The sequence below is a fragment of the Armigeres subalbatus genome, chromosome 2 (assembly GCF_024139115.2).
Source record: "Armigeres subalbatus isolate Guangzhou_Male chromosome 2, GZ_Asu_2, whole genome shotgun sequence".
NCBI classification, from domain to species: domain Eukaryota; kingdom Metazoa; phylum Arthropoda; class Insecta; order Diptera; family Culicidae; genus Armigeres; species Armigeres subalbatus.
In genome coordinates, this window is record NC_085140.1 from 182,273,495 (window position 1) to 182,294,198 (window position 20,704).

Genomic DNA, 20,704 nt, shown 5'->3' on the forward strand with positions numbered 1-20,704 from the left:
TTTCACCGTTCGAAAAATCTTCGAAGTGCTCCTTTCACGTGGCTGCCACCATAGTCTTGTCTGTCAGCAAATTCCCCTCTCGGTCATTGCACATGACGGGCACTGGCGCAGTCTTATGCCGCGCGTTATTGACAGTTGCGTAAAACCTCCGCATATCGTTTCTATCCATGTTCTCCTGCGCTTCATGTACCACACTCTTTTCGTGTTGCCTTTTTTTCTGCGGTGGATTGGTTTCTTTTCTGCCATTACTACACGGTACTCTCTATTGGAACGGGTACGAGCCACTAGCATTCGACTCCTTGCAACATTTTTCTCGTCCATCACTCGCTGGCACTCCTCATCAAACCAATCATTTCGTTGGCGTCGCTGTGCAGTGCCTAACACTTCCTGCACTGTTGTAGTTACAGCTTCGTGGATATTTCCCCACAATCTGTTGACGTCGCCAGATCAGGTGGCATCTCTTATCCGCTCGTCCTGCTTCTGGTGGTACTGTTCAGCAACTCCTTCAATTGAGAAGCGTTGGATATTGTCTATTGTTTCGTGAATTCGTGACGCTGAAAAGTCGCGCCCGAATTTTTGCAACTACAAGATAGTGATCCGAGTCAATGTTTGGACCTCTTAAGGACCTTACATCTATAACATCCGAGAAATGTCGTCCGTCGACCAGCACGTGGTCTATCTGTGAGCAAGTGTCTCCACTAGGATGTTGCCATGTGTATTTGCGGATATTCTTACGTGCGAAGTAGGTACTGCTTATTGCCATCCCTCTAGCAGCAGCAAAGGTTACAAGTCGCAGACTATTATCGTTGGTAGCGCAATGAAGGCTTTCCGTACCAATGACAGGGCGAAAGAAACTTTCTCTTCCGATCTGCGCGTTTGCATCCCCGATGACAATCTTTACATTTTGTATTAGACACTCTCCGTAGGCCTTATCAAGGCTCTCCTAGAACTCATCCTTCACGTCAGATGCTGATCAGGCTATCCAGTATTTTGCGCTCGATAATGGCGGCAGAGTGAGTTCCCTTTTGACATTAAAGAGGTAGAAAATATTTACATATTTAGATCACAGTAGGCTTTGGAAAACATTGGCACTCATCCGGTATCAACAAACAAACAAATGTCAAACATTTCTTCTACGTTTTCTAAAGGATTTGGTACTTTTGTTATGGATTTTTTTTTGTAATAATTATATTTTATTTTCTAGGAATGAGGCCACATCGAAAACTCTTGTACTCCCCTTTTCCCCACTGATTGTACACAATAACGTTCCGGCAGCATCTGTGCCACAATACTCCAACGCGGAAGTATTTTTACAGCTGTTGTTGACTTCAGGCTGAAAATGGCCAATTTTGGCCTTATGTACCCGAATAAAAAATACAGTAGAATAACAATACAATTTATTGTAACACTACTATTAATAACATTTAATTGGCAATAGATTATATTGTAAATGAAACCATAGAAATACATTAGAATGCATTGTTGTGAACCATTTACTCAAATGTAAATGAAGTTTTCGCAATAGAATGTACGGGTTGTTAAGTATCGTAACTATACAAAATCTGAGATTTTCCATACATTTTTTTCGTCACACAATAGAGTGTATGGTTAATATATTGTTGAAATATCCGAACAAAACTGTTCAAAATACAATGGATTGTATTGTATTTGTATAGTAAAACAATACGGTTTTTAATTTCTCAGTTGTGACAGCTTTACTGTTCAACAATGCAATTTAAAGGGAAAAAATGCATATTTGGTGCTATGAGGCAAATATTGTTATATAGTTTATATGCAATGTAAAGAAACGTTTCAAAAGTTATCAATGTATGAAACTTATGTACGAAAACGTTTAAAAAACAATTGCAAGTATAGTTACATTAGAGAAATATGTTGATGTATTGTATCCTCAGTGTTGATACAATCTGTGCAACCATCAAGAAACAATGTATCCTATTGTATACCGTACATTCTATGGTAATTCAATTGTTCACACTATTGAACCAATAGTACATTTTTATCCGGGTAATTTATGAAACACTTTGATGGATCACAACAAATATCAGCACAATGACTTTATAAAGCTATTAATGGTTCGTAGCATGTCAATGTCCAAGGTTCAGTAAGTGTCACACTTATAGTGGTCTGCTACAGGTGGAAGTATGTTGAACATTGTTGGTAAGTCAGCCATCAGCTGTGAGGATACTTCCGTTTGAGAAGTATTGTGGTGACACAGATGGTGCCGGAACGTTATAGTGCATAGTCAGTGGGAAAGGAGAAGTACAAGAGGTGTCGATGAAGACGTAGAGCTTTGAGCGCAATGGTTAACATTCCCCTCTAAGTATCGTTTGATTGGGGGCCGGAGGCAGCTGGATAGGGCAAACGTAGTTGATTTTTATTCGTTCAGGGTAGTGAATCCAGCCTGACACTACCAACTTGGTTATAGCTTCACTCAGGTGTCCGGTTGCAAATTTCCTTCCCGTGATTAAAATCATCATTGAATTGTCGATTTCTTGTGACCTCATTCCTGGAAAATAAGGTTAAATTACATATTACAAAAACATTCATGAGAAAAGTACCAAATTCTTAAATAACGTAGAGGAAATGTTTGACATTTGTTTGTTTGTTGACACTGGATGAGTGCCAATGTTTTTCAATGAATCAAGGCCTACTGTGATTGAAAAATGTAAATATTTTCTACCTCTTGGATGCTTCCACCGAATAGCAGGCTTCATCTGCTTCCCGATCACCATGAAGCCAACTCCTCGTTCTGCTCTGTCACTGTTGCTATAGTAGATGTGATACTTGAATGAAGTGTTCGCTATGGGATCCACCACCCGGAATTCACGTTCTCCAGTTCTGGGCCACCGTATTTCCTGGATTGCTGCCACACTCACGCCGACCTTCTGCAGCTCACGCGCCAGGAGCCCAACACGTGCGGATTTATTCAAAGTTCTCACGTTCCAAGATCCGACTTTCCAATCGTTGTCCTTTATTCGTTGCCGGATCTGTTGCCGTCCCGACCAGTAGATAGTAACAGATTTATATCATGCCTTGTTATTCTGTTGCAGCATAACAGCATAACAGCGGTTGTTGTAAAACATGTCCCATTAGTAGTTAAATTAACAAAAATTGTAACAAAATCTCTTCTAGTTTTAACAAAAATATTACTGAATATGTTATTTTTTGAACAAAATTATAACTCGTTGTGTTACATAAAAAGGGGTGAAAATAGCTTATACTATAACAAATTATGTTCTTGAAAAAATTATGATTACCCATAATGTAGGCAATTAACTTTGTCCAACTGTTTCTACTTTGAATATAAGTTCAAGTTATACTGTAGGTGGTACCTTCGTTTTTTCCAATTGCTATCTACCAAAAATGTAGGCAATTTTTTTTCGATGGAAATAAACATAACACATTATGTTATAATCATGTTATGACGATCATGAAATTTTCTTTCCTCCATCTTTGGCAGAGAATTTATAACAAAATTATTGCAAGTTTTGTTATTTGTAACACATATTGATATAATTGTGATAAAATTTTGTTATGACTAACTGGTCGGGGTTGAATCAATCCGTTTGCTCTACTTTTGCCTTTCTTGGTACCTGCAGAATCATCGGTAGGATACCTTACCAGGGTTGCGCTACCTACATCGAGTTGAAGGGGCTGCCTTCTCGATGCTGACACGATGTAACATGGTGTGCACAGTTTAGTTTTGAGTCCCTTTCATGCACTTGAACGATTATCAGCCTAACATGGGGAAATACGCTGTGGTGAGCCATTCCTAATATTTTATTTATTTATTTATTTATTTATTTAGTAGTAATTGTCATCTGACATCTGATGTCTCAATGACTACAAGGGTAAAACTTATCACTGAATCTAACAAGCATACACATAATACATAATCATAATACACAAGAATAATCACTACAGTAAAACAGAACTTAACAAACTACGTTTGTGTCAAACGGTGTCTCGAAAGTGTGTTGTGAAAACTCGCTGTAGATTTGCTGGCGATAGATTAAAATCAAAGAGGTGGAACACTGCGTTGAAATTGGATGACATATATCGAACTGGATCATGCTGACCATATCGACTGTTTCGAGCACCAAGCTGAATGAAGTCCCTTCTCCTCAGCGGACGCATAGGAGCGTAACAATTCCTCTTACTACGTATTGCTGGAGAGTCAAAAGCACCATTGAGGATTTTCGCTACGAACATGGCCTGTGCCACACGGCGTCGAACATTTAAAGTATCCAGCCCAAGCAGCCGACAGCGGTTTTCATATGAAGTGAAATGTTGGCCATCACGCCAAGGAAGATTGCGCAAAGCAAAGCGCACGAACTTTTGGTGCACAGATAGGATCCTCGAGATCCAGGTGGCTTGATAAGGGCACCACACAGTGACAGCAAACTCCAGTGTTGATCGTACAAGCGCACAATAGAGCGATCGCAGGCAGTATGGGTCACGAAATCCTTTGGCGATTTTCATTATGAAGCCAAGTTGTCGGTTTGCCTTAGAAATCACGTAATCGTAGTGGAAACGGAAGGTTAGTGCGTCGTCAAGTATAACTCCAAGATCCCTGATTTGTTGCACTCGCTCAAGAGCTGTCCCAGCCAGCATGTAATTGTAAATAATAGGTTTTCGTTTTCTGCTGAACGTTATTGTCTGACATTTATGGATACTGAGTGACAAATGGTTTCGCTCGCACCACCCCTCTAAACGGGTTAAAAGCATTTGTAGTTTAATGCAGTCCTCAAGACTATTGACGACAATGTATATCTTTGCATCGTCAGCATAGAGTAGCCTCACTCCAGGTGGTAGCACCAGTGTCACATCGTTGACAAATATTGAAAACAATAGTGGTCCCAGATTACTCCCTTGTGGTACCCCAGATGGAGTAACTAAAGGATCCGAAAAAGATGATCCGACTTTCACACGCAATTTTCTATCCGTCAGGTAGGATTTAAACCAATCCACGCACGCAGAGGAAACGCCCAACTTCTCCAGTTTACTAAGTAGAATACCATGATAAACACGGTCAAAAGCAGCTTTGAGATCTATATATACAGCATCCACTTGCCGCCCGTTATCAAGAGCCTCAATGCAAGTTGTTGTGAATTCTGTCAAGTTGGTCGCGACCGATCTCTTAGGGAAAAATCCATGCTGGTCCGTTGAGATGTACTGCTTGCAGCAAGCGAAGAGCGTGTCGTTCACTATGATTTCGAAAACTTTCGAACAAGCGGAGAGAGTGGTTATTCCACGATAGTTGCTCACATCGCATTTGTTCCCTTTCTTGTGTACTGGGAAAAGGTATGACGATTTCCAGCGCATGGGAAACTTTCTGGTTCGAAGCGAGAGATTGAAGATGTTTGCTAACGGTTTGATAAAAGCACTTGAACACCGGCGCAGCAAAGCAGCGGGTATCCCGTCCGGCCCAGCACGGAAAGAAAATTTCAGTTTCCGAATCGCCCGGCACACATTTTCATCACTGATGGGAAAGATGTCTAAATCCAGTACATCACGAGGAGCGTCGCGAGAAGCCTCAACGGCATGAGAGAGCGGAGCTGCGAAATCGTTGAAGGAGGTCTTGAACTGTGTAGCAAAGAGCTCGCATTTGTCAGCGGGAGTGTCAGCAGAGACACCATTCAGTTGCATTGACGTAGGAAGACCATCTTCGTTCCGTTTGGACCTAACAAATTTCCAGAATTGCTTGGGATTTACGCAGATTTCGTTGTGTGCGGCTGATGTATCGGGAATACAAAACTGATTATAACTTCTGTATACACTGCTGGCACTATTGAACTGCTGCTTGTTGTACGTGGAACGATAATTGCAGTATCTACGAAGTGCAGAAGAACGGCGACGTTTAAGTATTCGTAATCTGTGGTTGGACCACGCAGGCTTCCGTGCAGGTCCTACAATCGGAACATGAATAGCAAATGCACGAACGATACTGTCGGTGAAAAAGTCCACGGCATCGTCGACGTTATCAGATGAATTTATGCAATCCCAATCAACTGCAAGTAGCATTTCATTCAGTGCAGAGTAATCTGCTTTTCGGAAGTTATAACTGCTCGAATCATGTCCAGACTCAAAGGTAATGGGCGGCACGTACGACACCTCCAAGGTAAGCGGAGGATGGTTGACATCTACAGGTGTCAGCGGCTCAACAGCAGGGTGTATTGTGCAACTTGGCAACACTGCATCATTAACCAGTACCAGATCAAGTACACGACCATTTGAGTTAACAATGGGATTGATCTGGGTCAATCCATGAAAGTTGAATCCGTCCAACAATACGCAACTGGATTCTGATAGACGAGAGCGTATCAAGTCTACTGATGGGTAGGAATTTTCACCCGAACACCACCGAATAGCAGATTGATTGTAGTCACCGAGAAGCAAGACCTTGTCGCTAGCTCTGAGAGTAGAAGTAACCGTTTCGATAGAATCTAGATGGCGTTGAATATCATCAAGATTGTTCATACGATCAGGTGGCAAGTACACAACCCCAATGCTGATAATGAAACCGGTCATATTGACACGAACCCACAACTGTTCAAGGGTATCACTGACGACAGCAGATTCACGAACACAATTGAACTTTGCCAAAACTGCAATGAGTACACCACCACCACGGGTTTTACGGCTATTCCGAGGATTGCGATCAGTTCTGAACACCGAGTAGTGGTTTCCAAAAAGCTGTGCTGAATGTATGACGTCATCCAGCCAAGTTTCGGTTAATACAACGACATCGTAATCTTCTTCGCATACCGCCAAAAAGAAGTAATCAATTTTGGTACGAAGCCCGCGAACATTCTGATAGTAGATACGCAGACCACTGTTTTCGTTGCTTGATGCTCGTTGTTGGTAGGTCCCTTCACCTGCCAGACCTTCCACAAGGTTGGGGGCAAATGTGCGTACCGGTGTACGATCGAGAGGATATTCTGGTGAGTGAGGCGTTGCTGCGCGTGGGCTGGAAGCAGGACTCTTTTGGAGGATGGACCGATCGTATTGTAAGCGTACTTGCCTGAAAATCGCTGTTGGAAGGTCCCATTCACCGGCCTCAAACGCAGGGCCGGGACGGCTGAAGATCGCAGGCTGGATGGACTCGACTATAATGAGCGGATAGGGACCTTCCACAAGGCTGGGGAAAGTGTGCGTCCCGGTGTCCGGTCGCGAGGATATTCCGATGAGAGAGACGTCGCTGCGCGTGGGCTGGAAACAGGAGGCTTAGTGGAGGATGGACCGAACGTATTGAGAGCGTACTTGCCTGATAATCGCTGTTGGAAGGTCCCCTCACCTGCCTCAAACACAGGGCCGGGACGGCTGATGATCGTAGGCTGGATGGGCTCGACTGTGATGAGCGGATAGGGACCTTCCACAAGGCTGGGGGCAAGTGTGCGTCCCGGTGTCCGATCGAGAGGATATTCAGATGAGAGAGACGTCGCTGAGCGTGGGCTGGAAACAGGTGGCTTTTCGGAGGATGGACCGAACGTATTGAAAGCGTACTTGCCTGATAATCGCTGTTGGAAGGTCCCTTCACCTGCCTCAAACACAGGGCCGGGACGGCTGATGATCGCAGGCTGGATGGGCTCGACTGTGATGAGCGGATAGGGACCTTCCACAAGGCTGGGGGCAAGTGTGCGTCCCGGTGTCCGATCGAGAGGATATTCAGATGAGAGAGACGTCGCTGAGCGTGGGCTGGAAACAGGTGGCTTTTTGGAAGATGGACCGAACGTATTGAAAGCGTACTTGCCTGATAATCGCTGTTGGAAGGTCCCCTCACCTGCCTCAAACACAGGGCCGGGACGGCTGATGATCGCAGGCTGGATGGGCTCGACTGTGATGAGCGGATAGGGACCTTCCACAAGGCTGGGGGCAAGTGTGCGTCCCGGTGTCCGATCGAGAGGATATTCAGATGAGAGAGACGTCACTGCGCGAGTTAACGGAAGACCTAAGGTCTCTTCAAAAAATAATAAAGCCGAAACGAATTATATGATGGTTAGAACTAAACTGATTTATTATATCGATTCTAATAATAAAGAAACCTATTTGTCCCTAGCTAAACGATGACAGTCCCACGGTCGTGGTGTCGACTCAGCATCACGGGGTCCCACGGTTAGATGTTTACGAAAAAGTCACGTTACTGTCTTCCCACGGAAGACGGGTGTTAACTAGACCCCCCTTAGAAATGAGGCTCCGTACGAATGGTCTCCTCGAGTACGTTGATCTCGGTTTCGTCCTTCTTGGTCTTTTCCTCTGGCTTTATCCGGATGTCTACCTTAGATCCTCTAAGACAAAGAAATGAAAAGAAAACAACACTTATGATGATAGGGTGACCGACAGACCTCCGAATATTGTCCAATGTGGCCAATGGAAGCTTGTGGCGTTTAAACGAATGGTTTCCATCTGCTTTCTAGTCTCCAAATGTAGATTATGGAGATGGTCCAAGCTTAAGTTGACAACTGTTCGTTGCTTTTCAATAGGAATTCCATACAAAGGTAAGTAAATTGGTTTACCTGTTGTATTTCTAATTTGATGTGAAAAGGTTCTGTTATTAATGGTTACCTCGCAGTTGTAGAATGATATAAGGTATGTTCCTGAGAGGTTCCTTGTCGGTAAACCACAGTTGGTGTGTAGAGTGAAATTCTCTTGAAGATTGATGAGGATATGTTGATTGTCGATTGAAACGACTTCTTCCATCGGGTTGGCAAGGTATACGCATTTGGCAGATTTTCCATTCAGAAGGTTGGGCACACGGTATTATCTGGTGTTATGTCTGTTGTCTCGAAGATCTTTGGTTCCAGGCTGTGAACGATATAATACTCATTTCCATGGTTAAGGTAGTAGCTATTAGGAACATGGATTTGTTGATGATTAAACCATGTTGGAAGAACGAAAATCTTTCTAAAAATCCTTGGATCCAACTTTGGTAGCTTTATCAGTAGAGCGATATCGAGGGCGTTGGTAACTATTGAGGTGGTGGCATAGGTCAGTGCTTCAGTGATGTTCCAGACTGTTATGTTTTCCCTAGCTAAATCATTTATAAGCAAATCAATCTCAGATGGACTCAAAACCCTATCATTAAGAGCCCCTATTTTCGCTAACATTATTGTCTCTCTTATCTGGGACAGTTTTTCATACAAAAAATCAAGATTTAAATATATGTTCAGAGAATATAATTCAGAGGATTTAGAATTGAACAATTTGATGGATTCCTTTGTTTTGAAAAGAGCTTCTTTCATCTGTAGTGATATTTCTCTGTTTATTCTAACTTGTTGATTGTTGTTGACAATAAGGCTATTAATGGAGTTATTTATAATTTTTAAGTCATTTGCATCTGGACTTCCTGCCAAAAACTTCCATGCCGTACCTAGACTATTCCATCTCTTTACTCTCTTTACAGGTAACAATCTTTTTAGGTTGGAATCAATATCATTAAATTTTGTCAGAATTAGAGTGGTGAACTGTCCAACGACGTATAGTACCAGAAGTATCCTGAATAAAAACAAATACGAGTTAGCCCTATCGAATTTTTAAGTCATTTTTGTGTACTCGTCTGTTGTCTGATGTTATTATAGTACTTTTGTTAACGTTTTTGATTCTAACTTTTTTGTATCGGGGTACTGTCTTCAATCTTCGTCTCGTTTTTTCAAATATAGCCTTGTCTGAGGGAATGTCACATGGATGAAGTTTTCTATTATGATGTTCCAAGTCTTTTTCTTGTTTCCTTTTCAAATTTTTGTATACTGTCTCGATTATGGTTGAGGATTTAGAGCTTGGGATGATAATTTCGAATGGGGTGTATTTTGTGCAAGAATGGATGGTGGAGTTGTATTTGATAACAGACATCTCAATTAGTTGGTGGGGTTTTGTTTGAGGATTTTCTGCTTTTGTTATTCGATAAATTTCCTGTAATGTGGAATGAAATCTTTCCACAACACCGTTCATTTCGCTTCGACCGGTTGCTACTACATAAGGAGTAAGACAGGACCAGTTCGCCAGACAGGAAAGATTTTTCGTTGTCCATTACAACGATTTCTGGTAATTTGAATTTTGACAGTACTCCTTTAATAGCAGGTACAAGATCTATAACGGCTCTTGATTCCACAGGATGAACTTGTGCATATTTAGAAAATTTATCGACGTAAGTGAGAAATATCAATTTTTCGATAAACATTATATCGATGTGGACAATTTGGAAAGGTGCATTTGGAATGGGTGTTTTCTGAAGAGGAAAGCGAATAGGTTTTCTATCATATTTGTTTTCTTGGCACAATTGGCAATTATTAAGAAATTCGCGAAGTTTTTTGCTCAATTGTGGAAAATAAAATTGCTCTAAATTGATTCGGTTGGAACGTTTTTTGTGCAAATGGATTTTGTTGAAACGGATTCTGTGCGAATGGATTGGTTTGTGAGAAATTTTGTCTAGCTGGGTATGTATTTTGGAATGGATTTAGAAGAGTTGCTCTCGGAGGAGGTGGGGGAGGTGGAGGCAAAAATATTTTTGGTTGAGTCGTGTACATTCTGGGAGGCAATATGGGTGGATCGCGGGGTTTCGGAACTGGTTGTCCACCGAATTCATTTTTATACGGTGCCGATCGAATATCCATATTGTGATACTCTAGGCAAAATTATAAGCTTGACTTAAAGTGCTTGGATTACTGCTTTTGAATAGTATACTCAAAGGCTTTTCTAATCCACGGGTAAAGGAGTCGATTGACTTCTCCCGGAAGTATGTGATATGAGCAGCTGCGCTTAGTTTCATTATCTGTTTGGATTTGCGCTATAATCAGGGAAAGTAACTCATTCACTCGACTGTAGTAAGAATTTAGACTCTCATTGTTAAGCTTCCTAATAGAAGTTAATTGAAAATCAAGGGTCTTAATGTCCCTTTGGTCTTTGTAATATAGGATTAAAGTATCCTTTATTTCTGACCAGGATGTGAGAACGTTATTCGCATTAAGAATATTGGCCGCCTCACCATCGACCTTTCTTCGAATAGTTCTCTCTAATACACTTAGCTGAGCTGCAGTTGCTCCTTTATCTCTATATGCCCGAAGAATGGATTCCACATCTGAAATCCAGTCAACTAATTTTGTCGGATCACCATAAAATGGTCTGATATCCCTTACCAGATCAGGGATTTTTCCGAAATTTATAAATTCTTCAGGAGTCATTGGAGATGTGCTACTGAGAGCCATTATTGAAATTATCTCCAGGTTAAATAAATCAAAACCACTGATCGTGAAACCACTGAACTTTATGAAAATAAGTTAAATTATTCAAAATCACTGGTCACTTTATTATTTTATAAACTTTTGATTTCAAAATTACTGATCACTTTAGAATTTTAATCACTTTAGAATTTTAATCACTTTAGAATTTTTTTTAAAAAAGTAAAGAAATCGGGGTACTTACATTAAATTTAGCAGGTGCATCGCTGCTGGTTCCAGTTCGTGGACCTTCGTCTTCGGTGGGGGAAACGGGAGCAGGCACTTTGGGGTGATCCTTTTTGCCAGAAGCTACTAAGGACCCTAATGCCGATTGAGGTGAATCCTCGGTGTCTCAAGTTTCGCTTTGCTGGTGTCGATGCTGGCTCTTTGAACCAGAATTTGATCAATTCACAGTACGGCTCTTTGAACCGTTGGCGGAGTTATTTGTAATTAACTCACATTAAGATTTTCACTATTCACTGATCACCTTGATTTGCAGCACGGCTCTTTCTACCGTTGACTATTTTCAGATCACAGTACGGCTCTTTGAACCGTTGGCGGAGCTAATTGGAATAAACTCACTTAAAGATTTTCACTGATCACTACTTTTTATGAAGACTTTGCAGCAAACACTTTTTGAAGATTTTCACCGACACTTGAACTTATACTCTTCCCACTCGCGACTACGGGTCCCTATTCGGGCGCCAGTTAACGGAAGACCTAGGGTCTCTTCAAAAAATAATAAAGCCGAAACGAATTATATGATGGTTAGAACTAAACTGATTCATTATATCGATTCTAATAATAAAGAAACCTATTTGTCCCTAGCTAAACGATGACAGTCCCACGGTCGTGGTGTCGACTCAGCATCACGGGGTCCCACGGTTAGATGTTTACGAAAAAGTCACGTTACTGTCTTCCCACGGAAGACGGGTGTTAACTCGCGTAGGCTAGAAAATGGAGGCTTTTTGGAGGATGGACCGAACGTATTGAGAGCGTACTTGCCTGATAATCGCTGTTGGAAGGTCCCCTCACCTGCCTCAAACACAGGGCCGGGACGGCTGAAGATCGCAGGCTGGATGGGCTCGACTGTGATGAGCGGATAGGGACCTTCCACAAGGCTGGGGGCAAGTGTGCGTCCCGGTGTCCGATCGAGAGGATATTCCGATGAGTGAGATGTCACTGCGCGTAGGCTGGAAGCAGGACTCTTTTTGGAAGATGGACTGAACGTATTGAGAGCGTACTTGCCTGATAATCGCTGTTGGAAGGTCCCCTTACCTGCCTCAATATGAAGAACAGACGCTCGATCAGATTTGTACACCCGAAGAAATGTTTTTTTTTATCAATGCTTATTTGGCGCATTGAGACTAAAGAAGGGTAGCTGACTGTCACGGATAAATGATATTAGCTCAAAAACGAGACACAGAAATGTGGCTGTGTATGTACGCAAAAAAACAATTCATTTACAAGCATTTAACCTTAACCGGATTGCCCGCGACTAGTTGTATTGTATTGTATTTGTAATTTATTCATCGGACTGTGCTGTCTACATGAAATTCCTAAATCTAGTGGTGGTCAAACATTAAAAACATTACATACGGCTTAGCAAACGACAGCGAAATCTGGATGTTGAAATGTGGAAATCAAATTCGTCGGACACTTCGTTGAATCGATGAATCATGGCGACAATAGAACTGTTAGCAGCATAGTTAGTTGCTTGTGGCTCCTCATGTAACAGCGCTCGCGCTCGAAGCGTTCGGACAGGTGCGTATAAACTAATTCTCGACAGCAACTCTGGAGCATCGTATTTGGATGTTAAAATCATGGCAATAAGAACACGCTGAGCAACATTCCTCCGCTTGGCTAGAGTATCCAACCCGAGTAGACGACAGCGATCAGCGTAAGCAAGCAAATTAAACGGGTCATTCCATGGAAGGTGACGCAAAGCATATCTGACGAATCTTCTTTGGACAGATTCGAACCGATCGCTCCATACAGCCTGGTAGGGATTCCACAAAGCAGATGCAAACTCTACTATTGAGCGTACCAGAGAGCAGTACAACGCTTTGAAACACAACGGATCTTGGAACTCATTGGATATTTTGAACATGAACCCAAGCAGGCGATTGGCTCTATCGATGGTATTTGAGAAGGGGCGGGTGTAGGTAAACTTTTCATCCAAAATAACAAGATTACATGATCAACCCGTTGAAGTGGAGAACCAGCAATACTGTAGTCAAACTGGATGAAGTTAGTCGTTCGTCGGCAGCAAGTCATGGTTAACTTTGTCAAAAGCAGATTTGAGATCGGTGTAGACGGCATCTATTTGGAATTTTTTACTCATGTTCTCCATGCAAAACGAAGTAAAACTGAGAGGATTCCCGGTTTTCACAGAGCGACCGTGCTGGTGTAATTCTTGCAGGAAGCGAACAATCTATCGTTCATCAGCGACTCGAACAGTATCTTACATCTCGTTTGTCGCCTTTCTTGAAAACTGGGAACATAGTAGAGCATTTCCACTGCACTGGAAATCTCCTCTACTGAAGTGATAGGTTGAATAGTAGACAAAGTGGCGCAGCAAAAATATCGGAGCTTTTTTTTAGCACGGCCGATGGAAGAACGCTAGGTTCAGGAGAAAATGATGTTTTGTTCTGACATATCGCTGACAGTACCATTTGAACGTCCATATGATAGACATCCACATCCACTACATTGCTAGGTACTCCACTCACAGCTCTATCAATGTCAACCTGAGAAGGCGAAAGGCCCGAGAATACACTTGAGAAGTGTTTAGCGAAAAGGCTGCATTTATCCTCAGTATTCAGCGCAATGTTCTTACCGAAAAAAACACTTGATGGCAGTCCAGATTCCTTCCTATTAGAATTCACGAAAGTCCAAAACTTCTTGGGGTGTCGTCGAAGATATTGTTGTGTGAGATGAACATAGTGTTTGTAACGGAGTTTATGCTGGCGATGTAGAAGTTCCGTTTAGTGAAGGCACATCGTCGAAAGGTATAAGCGCGAAGAGCTCTAGCACGCAATCTTTTCATGTTCCGTAGAAGAGCATTAGTCCACGGTGGTTTCCTCGGAGCGATCTACAGCTGATTCGATGTCCAGGCGATCTAAACATTCCAGTCAATATGGGACAAGCATTGTCGGAGTTGTTGAAAATCGGTTTTGTGAAAATTGAGCCGATTGTCTCTCATAGTTCCATCGAAACCTTGATTAAATCCTTTGTCAATTGATATATCCAATGCAGCATAATAGTTGTCAAGCGGCACAACGGCGTCCAACGACAGTGCATTCATGCAGTGAAGAATCATTGATAATCACCAAGTCGAGCATGTTTGATTTAAAGTTGACGTGGAATCCTGTCCCATTGTTTCTTATTGAAAATTGGTCAAATCGCACCTATGGTATCCATAGTTATGACCAAAGTACTAATTTCAAAACCTGTTCCGGAAAAATCACTTTTTAGGCACTTACGCTTATCCGGTTTGCTTGAGATGACGACTTGGTGGTCTAGTGACTACCACGTCTGCCTTATAAGCAGGAGGTAATGGGTTCCCCCCACACTAATAATTCCGAAATCTCCCGTAACACCTTTGATAGGTCATAGAGTTATCTGCATCTTTCTTAAGTAGGTGTCCAACTAATGGTTAGCATTTCTTCCTCAGTATTCGCAAGGACGTGTCCAGGTCCAGAGCAGATCTCGACTATTGAAAAGTCCATCTAAGAGATAGTGATTAGTCCCAATTGAACGTTTTCTACGCTTGCTATCGCACGAATATGTACCTTATGAAGCGAGCAATTAGTTATTCCTTTTTTCTTCCTTTTTTATTCTTCTTTTCACTTCTTCTATCTTTCTTCCTTCCTCTCAATAACCTATATTTTCTTTCATCTATCTTCCTTGATCCTTCATGTTTTTTCATCATTTTTCATTTCGTTACTTTTTTTTCTTTCTTTCTACTTCTCCCTTGTTTCCTATCCCTTCTTCTTCTTCTTTCTTCTCCTTACTTCTTTTTTTACTTCTTTCTTTCTTCTTCTTCCTTTTTCCATCTTCTTTTCCTCTTCTTCCATCTTCATTCTTCTTTCTTGTTTTTTCCTTCCCTTTTTAATTGCTTTATTATAGTGAAATTTTGTCCTTCTTTCTACTTCCTTCTTCCTTCTTGGCTACCACAACATTTCGCTTCTTACTTGTGATTTGGCCTAATGATCATTAGGCTTAATGGCCTACGACCTAATAACCTTCGGCCAAATGACCTAGCATCGACAAGGACAAACAATGCACGAAGAGTTTCCCATCCTGGAACATCGTATACCGAACCGAGAATCGAACTTGTCGTCTCTGGATTGGCAATCCATGATTTTACTTGCAAGGCTAACTGGAGATCCAACCTCATTGTCAAATTAAATAATAATCATATATTTCAGCTTTGTTATAATAGTTGATTCAAAATAAATGGTGAGATAACAATAAGTGAAGTAACAAATATTGGGCTTATCATAAGATTTTGGATCAGAAATGTCGTTTCAGCTTAATATAACTGTATCCCAACCCACCGTTGATATCATTCTGTTTGTTCACTTTTGATCCCTCCTCTGTAAAAGGTTTCCCAAGCTGCCGCACACTCGCCCTAAATCCTCTCTTATCGTCGGCTTTGTACTTCACAATTCGGTGCGTCCCATCTGCATCCGCTACCGTGTATTCCCCTTTCACAAAGTCTCCTTCCCGAATTTCCCATTGACTTTTGTGATCACCGGTGTTGAAATCTCTTACACCGTATTCAAACTTGTACTTTGGGTAAATAAAATCATGGTCTCCGAATTCACGTTCCTGATTTTCATCTTGTTCACCTTGGGTTTGGACTTGGGGTTCAGTTTGTTCACCACCGGTTATTTCCGAATTAGCAATATCCGTTCCGGGATCACATCCTCCGTGTCCTCCTTCAGCAAGATTTTCAGTATCCTGTCCTTCACCTTGATTGGTTTGCTGAACTTCTTCAACTGCCTCTTGCTGTTCGTTTTCTTGGACGCCTTCCGCAGCTTCGGGAATCTTCGAGGGAATATGCCTAACATACGACACGAAACCGTGATGTTTGTGTGCTAAACCAACTCCTAGCAAAGTCACAATAACGATTGATAGCTTGAGCATGTTGGTTGGAACGAAAAAACAATCTATACGTTGCTGGCCAACTTCTTCTGAGCAACTGATAAGTTTGAGTTTATCGACTTTCACTATTTATAGGCAGAATTAATTAATTTTATAGCTCCAATACAATGTAAAACCACCCACTCTTTCCCTCATCAAAAATTTGATTCTTATGTAGGGCAAAAGTGCGTACATGTTCTGCTTCTTCAGTCAGCATGACTGGGCCGCTGCGTCGGTGGCATTTCTTTTGAAATCTTCGATCAAATCGAACACCTTGTCAATCTTTCACTAACGATCGATGCTGGCGGCACCCCGTACAGCTGTTAACCATGTGTTAACAGTGGTTTGCAGTGTTTTTACTTGTGTGGAGCTGCTGAACTAGAACCGCGGTGGAGACTGTTGCTACCGGTCTAATTGGCAGACACCGGCCGGCTATTAGAAGCGTGATGCTCACTCACCAACGCCAACGTATTGAGTGCGTTGATGGGTGATTCGTGTCTGCTAGCTCTAACTTACTGCATGGATTGATTACTCACGATCTAGATGGTAGTTATACCTGCAAAACAAGGGGAATTACTGTGTTTTTATATACAATGCAAATGTCACCTTCTTTTGAATGGATAAATCAAATACAATTGTTTTAATCCGGGTGATGAGGTAAAAAAGTTATTAGTTTAGAATTCAAAATAAATGTTTAGGGATTTCTCGCAGTAACGTCCAAATGCAATATCACACTTCTGCTTACAGTTGAATAGTCTTGATTCAAATCTGTAGTACAATTTATCAATATTCCAGGTTATCCCAAATTAATTTAATGTTCTAGTTTCGCGACCTGAAATCGAACCACGATTTCCAGGCCTTAGCATTCGTCACATAGTCACCCAAGCCACCAATATTTAGTTTGCATGGTTCATCTACACAGTGGGGTATTGATACTCAAAATATACAGCAAAATATACATTAAATCCAATATATCTTCCAATGTTTAGCTTTTGAACGGCGGTGCTTCCATGATCGTGGTTGATGTTACAGAATTGGAATTTCCATGTCGATGATGTAACGTCTTTTTGTGCTCAAAAGTTACAGAAGTCAAAATATCTGAAAGTATTCTGAAGTGAATAAAGGCGTAATCGTAGCTCCAAATGTGAAGGTTAGAATTGATTTCATCTCTCCGTAAAACGTCCATAATATGAACCAAAGATTCTGATAGACTCTGATATGAACTTTTATAATATAATTGTTCTATACATTTTAATTATATTAATTTTAATCTAATTTTAACTTTATTAAGATCTATTCCTGGATTTTTTCATGGCTTTGTGTGGTACAACGAATACCCCAATATTTTCAATGTGTACACTATTCATCATTAGCTGCCATGCCACAATACAACCAACTAGGTGTATCATTAATTAGGCTGTTTTATTTATTTCCAGAACGGCAGCATCATTCATGACTCGAGACTGCTTACCAGGAACCAGTTTTGTCTTATGCAAAACAATATCTCGCAGCCGGTAACACCGTTCGTGTGCTTCGAAGCTCAAGAGGAGTTCAAGTATGCGCTCTATCCAATCGGTAAGTCTCTGTGTAGCGTAGATAATAGAAACCGGCGTACGTAGTCAATTTTCGGCATCCGATGTCGGCATTCAATTTTATGATAAAAGACGGCGACAACCGACAACGTTGTTGGCGATTACGACGACTTTTGTTTGTTGTTATTTTTTTTATGGATGGAGTGTGTTTGTCCTGGGTATATGACAAACGGAATGACATGTTTTCTTAGTTAATGAAACTATAGGGTCGTTTGCTGTTGCCTGTGTTTTGTCACAGAGAACAGACGAATTGCCTTCAGAAAATTGTATGAGAGTTCAAATTGAGTTTCGTTGAGAATGCTTAATACGTAGCACCAGTCAGTAATAATTGTAACACCGGAAATAGCGATTTAACGCTGCTAAAAAAAAAGTGTTTCAAACTGGTGCCTTACACACTTTTCAACTTTGAGTTTCACATCTACTCTCTGTGGTTGAGTTTCCATCTACCCCAACAGCTTTATTAGTCAGATACTGGATATGGGTTGGACAGCTGTTGGTAAGCTTAACCTTTCGGATATAAGCCTAGAGGAAGATTGTATGTCGACTGTAACTGTTCGATGTTATTTGAATGCGCGGGTTGAACATATATTTGCAACGAAGATATTGTTTATATTTACAGAATAAATGTAAATAAAAAGAGTGACTTCATTTCATCATCTCTAATCTTGAAATTTGTAAACCTAGTTTTATTTTGCAGAATAGACTAGAATTAAAATGATTTTTTTTTTAAATTACAGTTCTTGAATAAACTTCGTTAACGTTTGACGGCTCACAATTGTAGCATGCCTGAACTAACCTTCCAACTTGGAATTATTGTAAACCAGAGCTACAGAATCAAAAGCAAGGATAATTTTGACGTGACCGTCACAGTTTGTTAGAAATTTGGTGCAGGGTGTTGTTAAAATACCTAAATTTATATAAAACAAATTTTGTTATAATTTTATCACAAAAATAAGATTTCTTGTTGGAAATTTATAACAAAATCAGGTATAAAATATATTGTGCACACAGTGCAGTTGGAAATTTAAACAAGTCGTACGTAATAGATCTCCAGATTGTGACCAACAATCAGACATTTTTGTTTTTGTCTGAACAAAATTATTTCTCATGAATATGAAACTAAGCCTGTTACAAATTAGACCAACCTTTTCAAATTATATTAGAGTTATCATGTCTATATGTTGTTTTTTGCTCGACAGTAGTTTTGAACTTATGCTGCGAGATTTTTTTGCTTCGCAGTCTTGAAGGGAATTAAAAACTATATTTTAATCTTTTCCCAACGTTTCCGGCACTGTTGTCCTTCAGAAATCAGCTCAAAAAGCGTCATCAAAAAAAGTACTCAGCGGCTGATTAACGAAATGCTTATCGCGTCAGCTATACCTAAGATGGCAGCCCCACCAGGGCGATGTAGGTAACGCGACCCCGGTAAGGTAGTTTACTGAAGCCTCCGAAGTACCGTCAACTGGGGGGAAGATGATCATTTTTAAGACAAAACATGCAATAACAATGTGTGTTTACATTTTAAATCGAAACAAATATTTTCAAAACATGTACTGCTATACGTTGCAATAATCAACAACTTTAGTTTTCTGAAATGCATTCGCATTTATTAAAATAAATTAAATTATCACACATTTTTTGAGTAATCTGGTTTGGGGTGAAGTTGATCAAGACAGCTCCACTAAAATTATTATGACCTAGTAGTCAAAATACACTAGGTTATTTGTCTGAATGTTGAATTTACGAAACGAAAATAGCGTCATTTATGACTATCTCTTTCTTTATTCCACAAAATACATTTTCATGATTATAATCGAAAAACTCGGATTTCTACCTAGCGGTAACATTACTTGAACGGAGAATATTGTTGACTACCGTTTCATAAAAAAATTTGGCACTTTTGACTGACACATCAAATGATCATCTTCACCTAAATGATCATCTCCCTCCCAGTTGACGGTACCTCGAAAAATGGAGATAAACGTAAAAAAGAACGTAATTTTTGGCAACCGACCCGGCAACGAAATAAGGACTATGATTGGAAACTTGGTACTTGGAATGTCAGGACCCTAAATGAACCTGGACGAGTGAACCTTCTGGCTCGTGAACTGCAGAAGGTTGGAGTGAACGTGACCGCTATTCAAGAAGTTCGATGGCCTAGATCCGGAGAACGTGAATTCCGAGTCGTGGATCCCACGACCAACAGTGTATTCAAATATAACATTTATCACAGCGGCGGCGGAAAAGTAGATCATGGAGTTGGTTTTGTAGTGATAGGCAAGCAGATGAAGCAAGTGATGCGGTGGAAACCCATTAGCGAAAGAATCTGTGTGTTGAGCATACGCGGCAAATTCTTCAATTACAGCCTAATCAACGTTTACGCACCGACAAACGATAAATCCGACGACGTGAAGGACACGTTTTATGAATGTCTTGATAAAGCCTATGGAGAGTGTCCAAAGCATGATGTGGAAATTGTTATCGAAGACGCTAACGCTCAGGTCGGTAGAGAGGACTTTTACCATCCCATAATCGGTAGGGAGAGCCTTCACTCCGCTACCAATGACAAAGGCCTACGGCTAGTAAATTTCGTTGCTGCCAGAGTGATGGCCATCAGTATCACCTACTTTGCACAAAAGAACATCCGAAAGCACTCCTGGAGACTCCCAAATGGTGAATCTTGCAACCAGATAGACCATGTTCTGGTGGATGGCCGCCATTTCTCGT

The 20,704-nt window shown here is 41.1% G+C and overlaps 1 protein-coding gene across 4 annotated transcripts in view; it reads left to right on the plus strand.

The window, feature by feature from the left end:
• Positions 1 to 20,704, plus strand: part of LOC134211353 (G-protein coupled receptor Mth2-like) — a 146,355-nt gene that overhangs the window by 67,441 nt on the left and 58,210 nt on the right. For all 4 annotated transcript variants that reach the window (XR_009979005.1, XM_062688138.1, XM_062688136.1 and 1 more), the window contains exon 3: positions 17,822 to 17,960. Coding sequence is in view for 3 of the 4 variants with exons in the window: in XM_062688138.1 (XP_062544122.1) it covers positions 17,822 to 17,960 (139 nt within the window). In the remaining variant the exon portion in view is untranslated. The remainder of the gene's footprint in view (positions 1 to 17,821; positions 17,961 to 20,704) is intronic.